This window comes from Sus scrofa, chromosome 10 (assembly GCF_054392235.1).
Source record: "Sus scrofa isolate SSC_HxYL_T2T_F1_AM1 chromosome 10, Sscrofa_HxYL_maternal_Yorkshire_Landrace_v2.0, whole genome shotgun sequence".
In the NCBI taxonomy this organism is placed as follows: Eukaryota; Metazoa; Chordata; class Mammalia; order Artiodactyla; family Suidae; genus Sus; species Sus scrofa.
The window spans coordinates 95,794,597-95,806,746 of NC_139392.1; the positions used below are offsets into that span (position 1 = coordinate 95,794,597).

Sequence of the window (12,150 nt, forward strand, 5' to 3'; positions counted from 1 at the left end):
GCTTCTTTTGGTATTAAAAATGGGAAGGTTTTGGAGTTCTCGTTGTGGTGCAGTGGTTCACGAATCTAACTGGGAACCATGAGGATGCAGGTTCGATCCCTGGCCTTGCTCAGTGGGTTAAGGATCCGGCGTGGCCGTGAGCTGTGTAGGTCACAGACGCAGCTCGGATCCCGCGTTACTGTGGCTGTGGTGTAGGCTGGTGGCTACAGCTCTGATTAGACCTCTAGCCTGGGAATATCCCTATGCCGCGGGAGCAGCTCTTGAAAAGGCAAAAAAAAAAGGACCAAAAAAAAACCAAAACAGGAAGGTTTTAAATATGTGTCTTGGATTTAAGTTTTGTGGAATCCATTGTTAAAACCTAAGGTAGAACACATCTGCCAGCAAGTCACTTTCATTCACTGAAAAGACTGCATTCTTCATCAAACCCAAACTGGGGGTGTGTCACCCCTCAAAAGCCAGCGTTTCTGCTGACAAACCAGAGAGGTGGCCTGAGAGCCGTGGTGAGCTGTTGAACTGTCAGGCTGAAAAAGGGCAGAGGATTGGACTGTCCCCACTCCCGGGAGCTTCTGAGCGAAGGAGCGCAGACCACGGGGTGGGGAAGGGGTCCTGAGCCCCCTCCTCGCCTCACAGGCTTGTTCCGTCCACACCTGGCCCCCCGCGTCGGGTCGAGGCATCTCTGTGAAGCAAAGAGCTGTTCTCATTCTCATACGCCCATGGAGCACGTCAGTTACTTACAGGCCTCCTGCTTGTGATTTTCCCTTGCTCAGTGGGGTCTCCAGGGTGATGGTGGGAGGGTGGGAAGAGCCTCAGGGGCCACCCACTCATGGGGTGTCTCCTCTGAGCCCTAAGTCTCAGCCCAGTGTCGTCTCCTCCCCGAAGAAGCCCTGTCCCCGGAAGAGAGACACTGGTGCAAATGTACAGTGGCCGCACTCTGAGCACTTGCATGTGCTCAGAGGTGCTGGAATGGATTCAGTCCGGCCTGTGCAGTGAGTCCGAACCGGCAGAGAATTGTTGAAATCAATTGGCAAATGTCTTCTTTTACTTGCTCTGCTATTCCATCAGAGATCAGAGTAAGTTCACACAGAAGAAAAGCCAGCACAGCATCACAGTGCAGTGCCATTCCACCTTGAGTGTGTGTGTGTGTGTGTGTGTGTGTGTGTGTGTGTGTGTGTATGTTCAGCTCTGATGATAGAGTGCGTGGCTTTTACACTTTTGAATCTTCACTTTCAACAGACAGGGGCCTTAAGATTCCTCAATCAGTGACATGATAAAAGCCAATTGTGTTTTAAAAATGGGCAAAGGACTTGATTCAATGATCCTCCAAAAAAAAACTGGAGCTCCCTTTGTGGCTCAGCGGAAATGAAGCTGACTAGTATCCATGAGGATGCGGGTTCGATCCCTGGCCTTGCTCAGTGGGTTAAGGATCCAGCGTTGCCGTGAGCTGTGGTGTAGGTGGCAGATGAGGCTTGGATCCCACGTTGCTGTGGCTGTGGGGTAGGCCAGCAGCTGTAGCCCCAATTTGACCGCTAGCCTGGGAACTTCCATATGCTGTGGGTGTGGCCCTAAAAAGACAAAAAAAAAAAAAAAATTAATGAGGCAAGTGTGGTTTTAAAATAATAAAGTATTTTCCTAAGCACAGTGAACGCCTTCCGTCTTGAGCGGTTTGTGACTCGGGATGAACGTTAATAGGTGCGTGTGCTCCGCAGTGTGTACTCCGGGCACCAGTCCATCCTCATCCCGCCCGCGGAGCTGGAGACCAACCCTGCCCTGTGGCTGCTTGCCGTGAGCCAGTACAAAGTCCGGGATACGTTTTGCTCCTATTCGGTGATGGAACTTTGTACCAAGGGGCTGGGCTCACAGACAGAATCCCTCAAGGTAAGTGCCTGGGACACATGCCAGCATCCCCGAAAGCTCAGGGTGGGAGGGAGTGGAGCAGGCGTGGGGCGCCGCGGTGATGCTCAGAAAGGCCCGCCTGTGGCCCACTGTCCGCCGAGTTTGTTGAAGTGTTTCCACGTGGAAACCTGGCGTTGTAACCCGAGTAGTTAGAGCTCAGGGTGAATGTATTGATGTCTCCTAGGGCGGCTTGGAGGGCCCTGCCCTGCCTCTTCAGTCGCTGGGGGGTGTAGTCTTGAGTGCAGTTAGTTTTATTCCGATGCTGGGGTTTGAGTCATAGGTCTGAATTGAGCCACTTGTTTTGTTTATGTCGAAGACCTGATTGGTAGGTCTGGGTCCTAACCAAACTTCATCTTTACAGTCAATGAACAGTGGTTTGTTTTTATTTTTTGATGTTCAGTTAGTATTATGTGACAGGGCCATTCTGATGGACGTTCTTTTCATGGGAAATTATGTGGTCCTTATCCAAGTAAGTAGCAGAGAGTAATCGTGGGGCCTGTTGTCTCCCAACTGTCAGTGTTTATACGCTCAGAGGTGCGTGCGTGTACATACTATACACAGATTGTGGGTACGCACACTTGCCATTAGGAAAGCAGTGTTTCCTCGTTCCTAAACTTTGTTTTCCTCTTCAGACCTCGTGCATTAAGCTTGAACAGGAAAGCAGGACGCACGGTGACTTTGATACTAGGCTGCGTGAATGAATGTACTGTTACTTGGCGTCACGTCCTCACGTAGGAAAAGAAATGTGTGTCTGCGACACAGTTACCACCTGGGTCTGCCCTTGTTCCACTGTGATAGCGAGTCTGTTTCACGAGCTGGCCCCGTAGGCACGTGCGTAGGAAGTGTCTTGAACCAGTAAGTGATTTCTAGGCCCCTGACATAACGGTTATTTTAACCTTTGCAGAGGCGCTCTGAAATAGGTCCACTGTCGTCTCCATTATACAGATGAGGAAAGTTCAGCACCCTTTCCGGGTTCTTGCGTTTAGTAAACTTTAGAGCCATATTTTGAATCTCTGACTCCAGGGGCACCATCTCTGGGCCCAGCTTTGCCTCCCAAAACACCCACATGTGGGAACGGGCCTTTGTGTTACCCCAACTTTGATTTTCCCTGGTGACCATCTGCATGGAAAGTCTCGGTCCTCGGTTCAGGACCCTGGTCAGCTCTCGAGGGCGTTCACAGCTCAGGCCTCGCCTTTCCCTGCTGCTCCCAGGTGCTCTGCTTGCCCTTGGCTTCGCCTGGGGAGCCTTAAGCCTAAGGCACTTGCGTTCCTGCTCCTCTGAGCTGGGCGTGCTTTGTTGTGACAGTTTATCTCAGGTCTCAGGACACAGAAGGGGAGCTGTCCTTTCGAAGGCGCCCCGGCGCTTCGGGTTTCCATTCCGCTTTAAAAGTGGGGTTTCGTTTCTCCGATGCGAGTTCCTGTGTGTCGGTGGGTGGAGGAGTGTGTACAGATGCTTCTGTTCTTCCCCAAGCCCTGCCCTTTAGTTGTCCCCCCAGACCTTGCCTTCCTTCAGCAGTGCTGCTCATCATGCTTCTCGTGTTATTGAAAATATGTTTGTAGTGTTTGTGGTGGCGTCTTTGATGGGCCAGTAATCTAACACGGGTGGTTTCTCTATTTAGAGACATGTTTCAGAGTGTTTCGATTGGTGGTGTGGACACAGAGAGCCCCGAAATGAGTATCTGCGTGGAGTTTCTGTCGCTGCGCGGGTCTGGCGGAGGAGCCTGCGGGTCGCACCCCCTCCCCACAGGGCTGACCTGCTCCTGCTGTCGTTATTTTCAGGCACGAGGCCTGGACTTGTCCCGCGTGCGGACCTGCGTGGTCGTAGCAGAAGAACGGCCCCGAATAGCTCTCACCCAGTCCTTCTCAAAACTGTTTAAAGACCTGGGCCTCCATCCGCGGGCCGTCAGCACTTCGTTTGGCTGCAGAGTGAACCTGGCAATTTGCTTGCAGGTGAGTTTCCTTGGCGCCAAAGTGCGCTTGAGTCAAAGAGTGACTTTAAAGACAGCCTGCAGCCCCAAGCTGCTCAACGCGGTTGCCTCTCCTGCCGCGTAGCTGTGTTTAGAAGGCGTCGTCTTTCAAGCAAATGCCTGTGGTTGCTGCACACCTGTTTGTCTTTTTTTAAATTATAGTCTGCATTTGTCAGTAACCATTATTCGTAACTAGCACTCGGGTTTATTCTGCCTGGGACATTTTCAGGTTTGCTACACGAGTCGCAGTTTGTCCAGCTCTTGAAGGATTAGATTCTAGACAAATGTTCCATAGTGGCAAGAAATCCCGCCTCTGGAAGCACTTGGTCTTTTGTTTCTAGACACTCATTTCTCCAGGAAGAATTCCGGTATGTTAAGCAGGTTCACGCACTTGCTGCTGTGGTGGCAACGTGGAAGTAACACTTACTGCTGCATAAAGGCGTAGGTGCAAGCGAGGCTGCCCTCCTAAGATTGCCTTGCATTGTTCGTGGCTGAAAGATACTGTTACTCTCTTTCTCTTCATTGGCCCCCTTCTGACCGTCTTCACTCTCCCGGTCCTGCTCGGAACTCTCAGTATGGGGTCTGGCCCACGAAGGAAGGGAGAGCGGTGCGGGGATCTCTCCCCGCGATGCCCTTCGCAGCCTCGCCCCAAACGGTCCACCAGGGCTCAGCTGCAGGTGCTGGAGTCGGGACAGTTGACACAAGCCAGCTCCCGATCTCAGTCTCCCCTCCCTGCCCACCCCCGTCTCTCCCACCCACGACCCCAAAGGTGCTGCTTGCAGTTCCCCTGGGAACCTTGGGGAGCTGCTGGTCCACTGTCCCCTGGAGTGGAACGTCGCCCAGCCATGTGGGGTTACATGCTGCACTCTCTGGGGACCATGCTTTGTAGCGTCTGTGGGTGGGTGCCACTTCTGGAAGGTTCCCTGGTCTCTGGGGAGGGCTAAGTAAGCAGCTGACAGGCTGTTGTGACTGCAGACTGAAACGTACCTGATACACGAGGTTCTCAAGGTACTCGGAGGGTAAATGAGGGACGTGTTTTTACTTTGCAAGGACAGCTCACCAATGGCTCTGAGTGAGCCAGCCTGCAATGTCTCTCCCTCCACTTTGGCCCGTTTTATCCTGAGCGACATTCTCTACCATAGAGTCTTCTGTGCTTTTACTTCCTGGTGTCTCAACCCACACTCTTCTCTGCCTGGCAGGGGCTTCCTCCTTCCTCAGGAGGCAAAAGCCTGCTTCTCTTCCCAGGTCTCATGCTTTGATATCTCTGGCAAGAAGTATCTTCCTTCCTATAAATTCCCATGGCCAGTCACCCCTCCTGCATACTTAATGCTTTCTGTGGGAGGTGACAGTTACATCTGTAGCCAGCACCCACCGCCTGCTGTGTGATAAACCAGTGCACCTCTCACATGTCACACGATCCCCCAGAGGTGAATTTGGCAAAAGTGTTGAAATTCAGTCCTCTGACTGCAGATAGGATTCACATTAGAGAAACGCAGGGTACACGGCAGCCCTGAGTTTTCTCCAAAATGAACCCATGTATTCACAAATAAAACCTCATGGTTGGGGGGGAAAACGCTTATAGTTGGAGTTCTCATTATGGCTCGGCGGGTTAAGAACCTAACTAATATCCATGAAGATGCAGGTTTGATCCCTGGCCTCACTCAGTGGCTGAAGGATCTAGCGTTGCTGTGGCTGTGGTGTAGGCTGGCAGCTGCATCTCTTCTTTGGCCCCCAGCCTGGGAACTTCCGTATGCTGCAGATGTGGCCCTAAAAAGAAGAAAAGAAAAGCTCATAGTACCGTTTTACCGTGTAAAATGAAAATCAAGGGTTTCCTGCTCTTCAAGCTTCCAGCACCATTTTTATCTCAAAGAGCAGGGCCTTCACCTTCAGAAAAAAATAGCATTCACACTCAGAGAAGAAAACAACAAAAGCATCCTCTCAAGCGTGCCACGTCGTTCAAGGCCAGGCGGCGTCCAGCTACACTTCCCAGCTCACGGAGAGGAAGCGCGGTCCTCTCCTTCCAAGGCGAGAGAAGCTGAGGCTCGGAGAAGTTGAGCGAACTTTCCTGACAAAGGAGGGCAGGAACGGCAGCTGCTGGGAACAGAGCTGGCGGTGCTGTGGATGTGTAATCCAGGCAGAGCCGCATTGCAAAGGACTCTGTCATTTCACAGCTTTGCTCTGGGCCAGTTCCTTGCTGTGGGTTCCTTGCAAGTGAGACGCAGTCGTGTACGCTCAGTTTCTGCAGAGCTGAACTGCATGCAGGCTGAATAGCCTGCCTTCTGGTTTTGACTGTTTCCTCGAGCATTTAAATTCAGTCCTGCTGTGTCTGTGTGACCTAAATCAAGCAGCTCAAGAGGCAGGCGTGCGGGGTGGGAGGGGTACAGGGGACAGAGTCCCGGCCACCTCAGGAGACTCCACCGTGCCTGCCTTTGTGGGCTGTGGCCTGAAGCCCACGCCCCAGGTTCTCGTAAGAGAAGAGTCATGGAAATTGACAAATACACACATGGGAAGATATGAAATGTAAGTATTTGGTAATCATAAAAGTAGAATAATAGAAAACTGAGGCAATCACGATTTCTGTGATGCTGTGGTTTCAGCTCTCATATCTTAGAAACCAAGTGACTTGTTTACCCTTTTACCGTTTTGAGGCAGGAACTGACTGTTCTTACTTTGAAATTGCCCTTTCGACATAGCTCAGTGGCAAAGGAATGAACTCAGTGTGGGTGACTCTGGTGTAACCTGACTCTGTCTCTGCAGAAGAAAGAAACTTTGAAGTGTGAGCCGTTTGTTATGCTCATAGGAATGACGTTTCCCAGAATCTCTGGTGGGAAAAATGACTTTAAAGCCATTTTGCTTTATTAAACTTGTTAACGAGAGTGGACCTTAGAAAGCTCCAACTAAGACCTGTGAGAGTCCCAAATTCTCCCAGGAAGCGCTACCTGCTTATCAGCCTCCGTTGGAGGAGGAGGAAGACTCCGCTGCCTCTCTGCACAAGTGCAAGCTGAACGGTCGTTGGTGTGCTAGTGTGTGTGCCGGCTTGAGCAAGTGAGTTCGCGGTCACAGGAGAACGCGTCCTCGCCAGTGGAAGGAAGGAAGGGGAAATGAGGGCCTCTGCTTTCCCAAAGCGATCTCACGTCTCATCTTATCAGGAAGACACTTTTACGCCGCCTGAAACAGGAACCCTGATCTTTATTACATGGAAGAATGACGATTAATTTGAGGAGAAAGCGGTATTATAAATAGCTATGTGGAAGTAAGTCAGTGGGAACCATGAAGGCCAACCTCTGTCCCCGAGGCAAGCCGAAGCCTCCGCAGTTACTGTGACCTGATGGCCAGGTTCCAAGTGCTCTGTGGGCCGCAGACCAGACTGTCAGATTCACTGCCCCGGGTGTCGGATGTGTGCTGGCCCTGGGGCCCCACGTGGAAGAAGCAGTGCTCAGTCTAAGACTAAGCTTGTCTTTCCGGACGAACACTCGGGACTTTGGAAATAACCGCACAGGAAGAGTCAGCGTCCTAGTGGGCCATGACGGTGGACCCACGGCTTCTCAATCTGGGGTCCCCCGGCTTGGCTTGTCTCACTCTTGATGCTTGCATGTCGTGTGGAACCCTTTTTCTCAACAGGCCAGAGAGCGAAGAGCCAGGCCTGCAGTCCGTGGTATCTTCACAGGGGCTGTTGGCTCTGTAGCTTGAAGCACAAATAGAACATGTGTAACCATGAGACTGTGTTCCTGGAAAGCGTTGCCGAAACAGGTGGCCCCTGTGAAACTGACTTCAGTGCCCGTTTTGCAGGGCATGGCATGGACCCTTGCAGAGCCCAGCCCAGCAAAAGAGCTGGTTTTCTCAGCCTTTTTTGGCTTTAAAAAAAAAAAAAAAATCTGCTGCTCTGTCTCAGATCCCTGTTTCCCTGACAACACGTACTACAGCCACGCCTGACAGCAGTTTCTAAATCAAAGTGCTTAATACCAACCATGGTTTTCACAAAAATTACACCAATTACAAAAGATTCTGGACTCCCCTTCTTGCCCTCGATACTGCATATATTTCCCTGCTGGACTTCCATCTTTGATTAGGCTGTGTAAGTCACAAGACATCATTGTTCCAACTCTAAGTACTGAAACAATCCGGTTAATATGCAAAAATCATAGTACTGAAAATCCGTCAGAGAGCTAAGATTCAGAGAATCTCCATGAACTAAATAAGTTCCTCAAAGAGAAGGGATCCACAGTTGTTTGCACTCCTTGCAGGAGAGCAGGAACCAACCAGAGGCTTTTGTGAGTATTAGCAGCAGCTCTTAGCCGGGCAGGCTGGAAGTCTCAGAGCCCATCCCGGTCACTCCACACATCTCCAGCAGCTTGCACAGGCCTCCCCTACTCTTAGGTGTGCAGAAGCCAGGAGCAGGGCAGCAGAGCTGAGGGAGTCCACCTGCAGTTCTCTGGGACTCCAGCGATTCAAGCAACATGCCTCTGAAGTCAGAGGAGGGGCCCTGGAAGTGAAAACATTTCCTCGGCGGGGAGGTCAGAGGTCCTGAGGGCTGGCAAGCGGAAAAGCTGAGAGCCCTTGTCCAGGCAGCCCCGGATCACCAGGTGCACCACTCCGGCACTCCAGAGACCAGGCTGAGACAGGAAGGCTGAAGGCATCTGTCTGGAGCCCCAAGCGCCTTCACCAAGTGCAGGGTTTGCCTTTCAAAGGCTAAGGGTTGGGCATTGGGATGGCAAGACGAGGAGCAGCCAGTCATGCAAAAATCTGCTTATAAAGCAGAAAGAGCTCTACAGTTTGAAGGCAAGTCTTAGCTGTAAAGTGTAAAGAGGTTTGCAGACTCTTCTTAGTACTCGGTTTCAAGGGAAGCCGGCACGAGTGAAGTCTAACTAATGTTGCTGCAAAGCCCAGAGCCCAGGTTCACTGAGACAAACTAGGGCCCGACAGGAGAAAGCATGTGCCTCTTTCTGGGGCAAATGTTTTTACTTCAGCCTCCACTGGTTTTAAACACAGTGTTTGCTTTACAGTCAAAACCTAAAAGACAAGCAGAGAAGAAAGAAAATATGATACTTAGCCTTGAGAGGACAGCGTCAGTAGAGCCAGTGGAATAGACCTGTTGGAATTATCAGAGACTTAAAAACAGCTATGATAAATATATTTAAAAATCTAGGATTTCCCGCTGTGACACTGGCGGAGTCTCTGCAGTGCCGGGGCAGTTTCAATCCCCAGCCTGGCACAGTGGATTAAGGAGCCGGCGTTGCTGCAGCTGCTGTGCAGGTCACAGCTATGGCTCCGGTCTGAACCCTGGCTCTGGAACTCCATATGCAACAGGATGCCCCCCCCCCAAAAAAAAATCTCGTTGGTGAGGCTTATACCCTGCCTGGAGAGGTGAGGACTATCACAGGAAGAGAGAAGCCACGGTGCTAGAAATAAACATTCCTCATGGTTTGATAGCAGACTAAATGCCACAGGGGGAAGGACCTGTGTGTGAACCTGAAGTCCAATCAATAGAAATCATCCAAGCGGAAACACGAGGGAGACAGGAATGAAAATGAGATGGGACTCTGAGATGTGCGGCACACCGACCTGTCGTCTGACGTGCACGAGATGGGGTCCCAGAGGCGGGGGTGAGAGAAAACAGACGGAAGAGCAGTCTACAGACACGATGGCCAAGACCGCCGGCGAGAGATGTCCACATCCGGGTTCAGGAATCTCAGTGAACTCGAGCAGAATAACCAAACAGAGAGAAAAAGAAGAGAAACCGCGCATCCACACGTGGTCACCGAAGTGCTGGAAGCCAACTGTAGAAACCGTCTCAAAGCAGCTGCAGAACATTCGTGACCTAGGGGAACAGTAACACAAATGACACTGAACTTTGACCAGATACAGTGGAAGCCAGAACACAGTCAGATGACAGATTCAAGGCGCTGAAAGAATTGTTTATCCAGCAAGAATATCTTCAAAAAGGTAGACAAAAATGCTCTTCATAGACGGAGCAAAGCTGAGAGAATTCACCAGCAAAAGTGCACTGTAAGACGGGATAGCAGGATGAAGCTGGGATTTGTAGAACGAAATGAAGAATCCCAAAAAGGTGAGCACACGAAAACTTGAAAATATTTATGTCAGAATTCCCTTTGTGGCTCAGCGGAAGACAATCCGACTAGTATCCGTGAGGATGTGGGTTCGATCCCTGGCCTCGCCCCGTGGGTTAAGGATCCAGTGTTGCCATGAGCTGTGCTGTAGGTTGTGGATGTTGCTTGGATCTGGCGTTGCTGTGGCTGTGGTCTGCGCTGGCAGCTGCACCTCCAATTCGACCCCTAGCCTGGGACTTCCTTACGCCACGGGTGTGGCCCTAAAAAACAAACAAAATCTGGAGTTCCCGTTGTGGCGCAGTGGTTAACGAATCCAACTGGGAACCATGAGGTTGCGGGTTCGGTCCCTGTCCTTGCTCAGTGGGTTAACGATTCGGCGTTGCCGTGAGCTGTGGTGTAGGTCACAGACGTGGCTCAGATCCTGCGTTGCCGTGGCTCTGGCGTAGGCCAGTGGCTACGGCTCTGATTAGACCCCTAGCCTGGGAACCTCCATATGCCGCGGGTGCGGCCCAAGAAATAGCAACAACAACAACAACAAAAAACAAACAAACAAACAAAATCTTTATGTCAATATGTAGATATGTAAATATTTTAACGTTTATTTTTTATTGAGGTATAGTTGATTTACAATGTTTTGTTAATTTCTGTATGCAGCGAAGTGATTCACACTCTTAAGAAAATCTTTTTCATTATGCTTTATTATAGGATATTGGATATAGTTCTCTGTGATATGCAACAGGACATTGCACATCCATTCCGTGTATAATAGTGTGCAGCTCCTAATCCCAAACTCCCACTCCATCCCTACCCCAGCCGCCTCCCCCTTGGCAACCACAAGTCTGTTCTCCTTGTCCATGAGTCTGATTCTGATTTGTAGGTAGGCTTATTTGTTTCATACTTTAGATTCCACATATAAGTGGTATCATACGGTGTTTGTCCTTCTCTTTCTGACTTTACTGAGTATGACAATCTCTAGTTGCATCCATGTTGCTGAAAATGGCATTATCTTGTACTTTTTTATGGCTGAGTAGTATTTCCAGGATGTACAGACAGCTCATACAACTCAACAACAACAAAAAACAAAACGGGAAAGGGCCAGAGTGGGAGGGATGTGGAAGGAATATTTTTACGTTGTCCCTAAAGTGTAACGTGAGGGTGAGTTGTGTCACATGATGCAAATGTTAGTGTCCACATCAGCCACTAAAAAGTTGACCCAGAGGCCCAGAGAGGAGGTAAAATGCTGTATTAAAGGCATTCTGTTTGTGAAAAAAGAATGCAAAAGCCAGAAGTAAAAACAGAACAGGTAAATAAAAATCGTATCGGTAACTACAGTAAAGCAAAGGACTTGAACACACCCGTTGGGTGGCGCGGATCGTCAGAGTGACGGGGAAGACGGCAGCAGATGCAGCCGCAAGGACGCCCTTCTCAGCTGTTTACACAGGCCCTTCTCAGGTGCTCAGCCGAGCTCGAGTCAGCGCCTGTCACAGCATCAGTTCATACTGAGGAGACTGCCCAAAGCTGCAGAGATTCGAGGGCACAGTATTTGTTTCCACCAGCCAGACCAAGAGATGCCATGATTCACAAGAGCACTGATCCTGTTTCACCTAACCAATCCTAAAAGCAAGAACCTAGAAGATCAAGCTCTCTGCTTGTAATGTGAACGGGAACAAAGCTCAAGAATATTTACAGGGATTCAGAACTGTGCAGCACCCACCACAGTCAAAATGTACAGTGTCTGAGATCCTATTCAAAGCGAAGAGGCCTGCCAAGAAGCAAGTGCCGATCTGCAGCAAAGAGAAGTGTCAGCCACTCGGGACTGAACTGAATGGACGGACGCACATGTTGAATTTATAGGCAAGGATGCTAAAAGTGTGATTTTAACTGTATTCCAGATATTCAGAAAGTTAAGAAGAAACATGGAATGTTAAAAAGAAAAAAAACAAAAAACCCTAACTGAACTTCTAGAAATGAAAACTGCAATATGAGGCGAAAGATAGTCTGGATGGAATCGATGGTAGAAGAAAAGAGTAATGAGCTATAGAACACATACACGTAGAAACTTTCCAAAATGAAACATGAAAGAAACATCTTTTAGTGGAAGGTGTGCCAGTGAACTCTGGGAAAACCCCAAGGGAATTAATGTACATGTGATTGGACTTCCCACAAAAGTAGAAAGAAAAGTCTAGGAAAAAACCCTGAAGAAATACTTCAAATGTGATGAAA

At 49.9% G+C, this 12,150-nt stretch overlaps 1 protein-coding gene across 10 annotated transcripts in view; it reads left to right on the forward strand.

Annotated features, from left to right (window-relative positions):
• The window catches only part of DIP2C (disco interacting protein 2 homolog C), a 380,657-nt gene that overhangs the window by 336,133 nt on the left and 32,374 nt on the right, over positions 1–12,150 (forward strand). For all 10 annotated transcript variants that reach the window (XM_084980632.1, XM_084980628.1, XM_021065077.2 and 7 more), the window contains 2 exons: positions 1,707–1,875; positions 3,672–3,842. In XM_084980632.1, the coding sequence (XP_084836758.1) occupies positions 1,707–1,875; positions 3,672–3,842 (340 nt within the window). The remainder of the gene's footprint in view (positions 1–1,706; positions 1,876–3,671; positions 3,843–12,150) is intronic.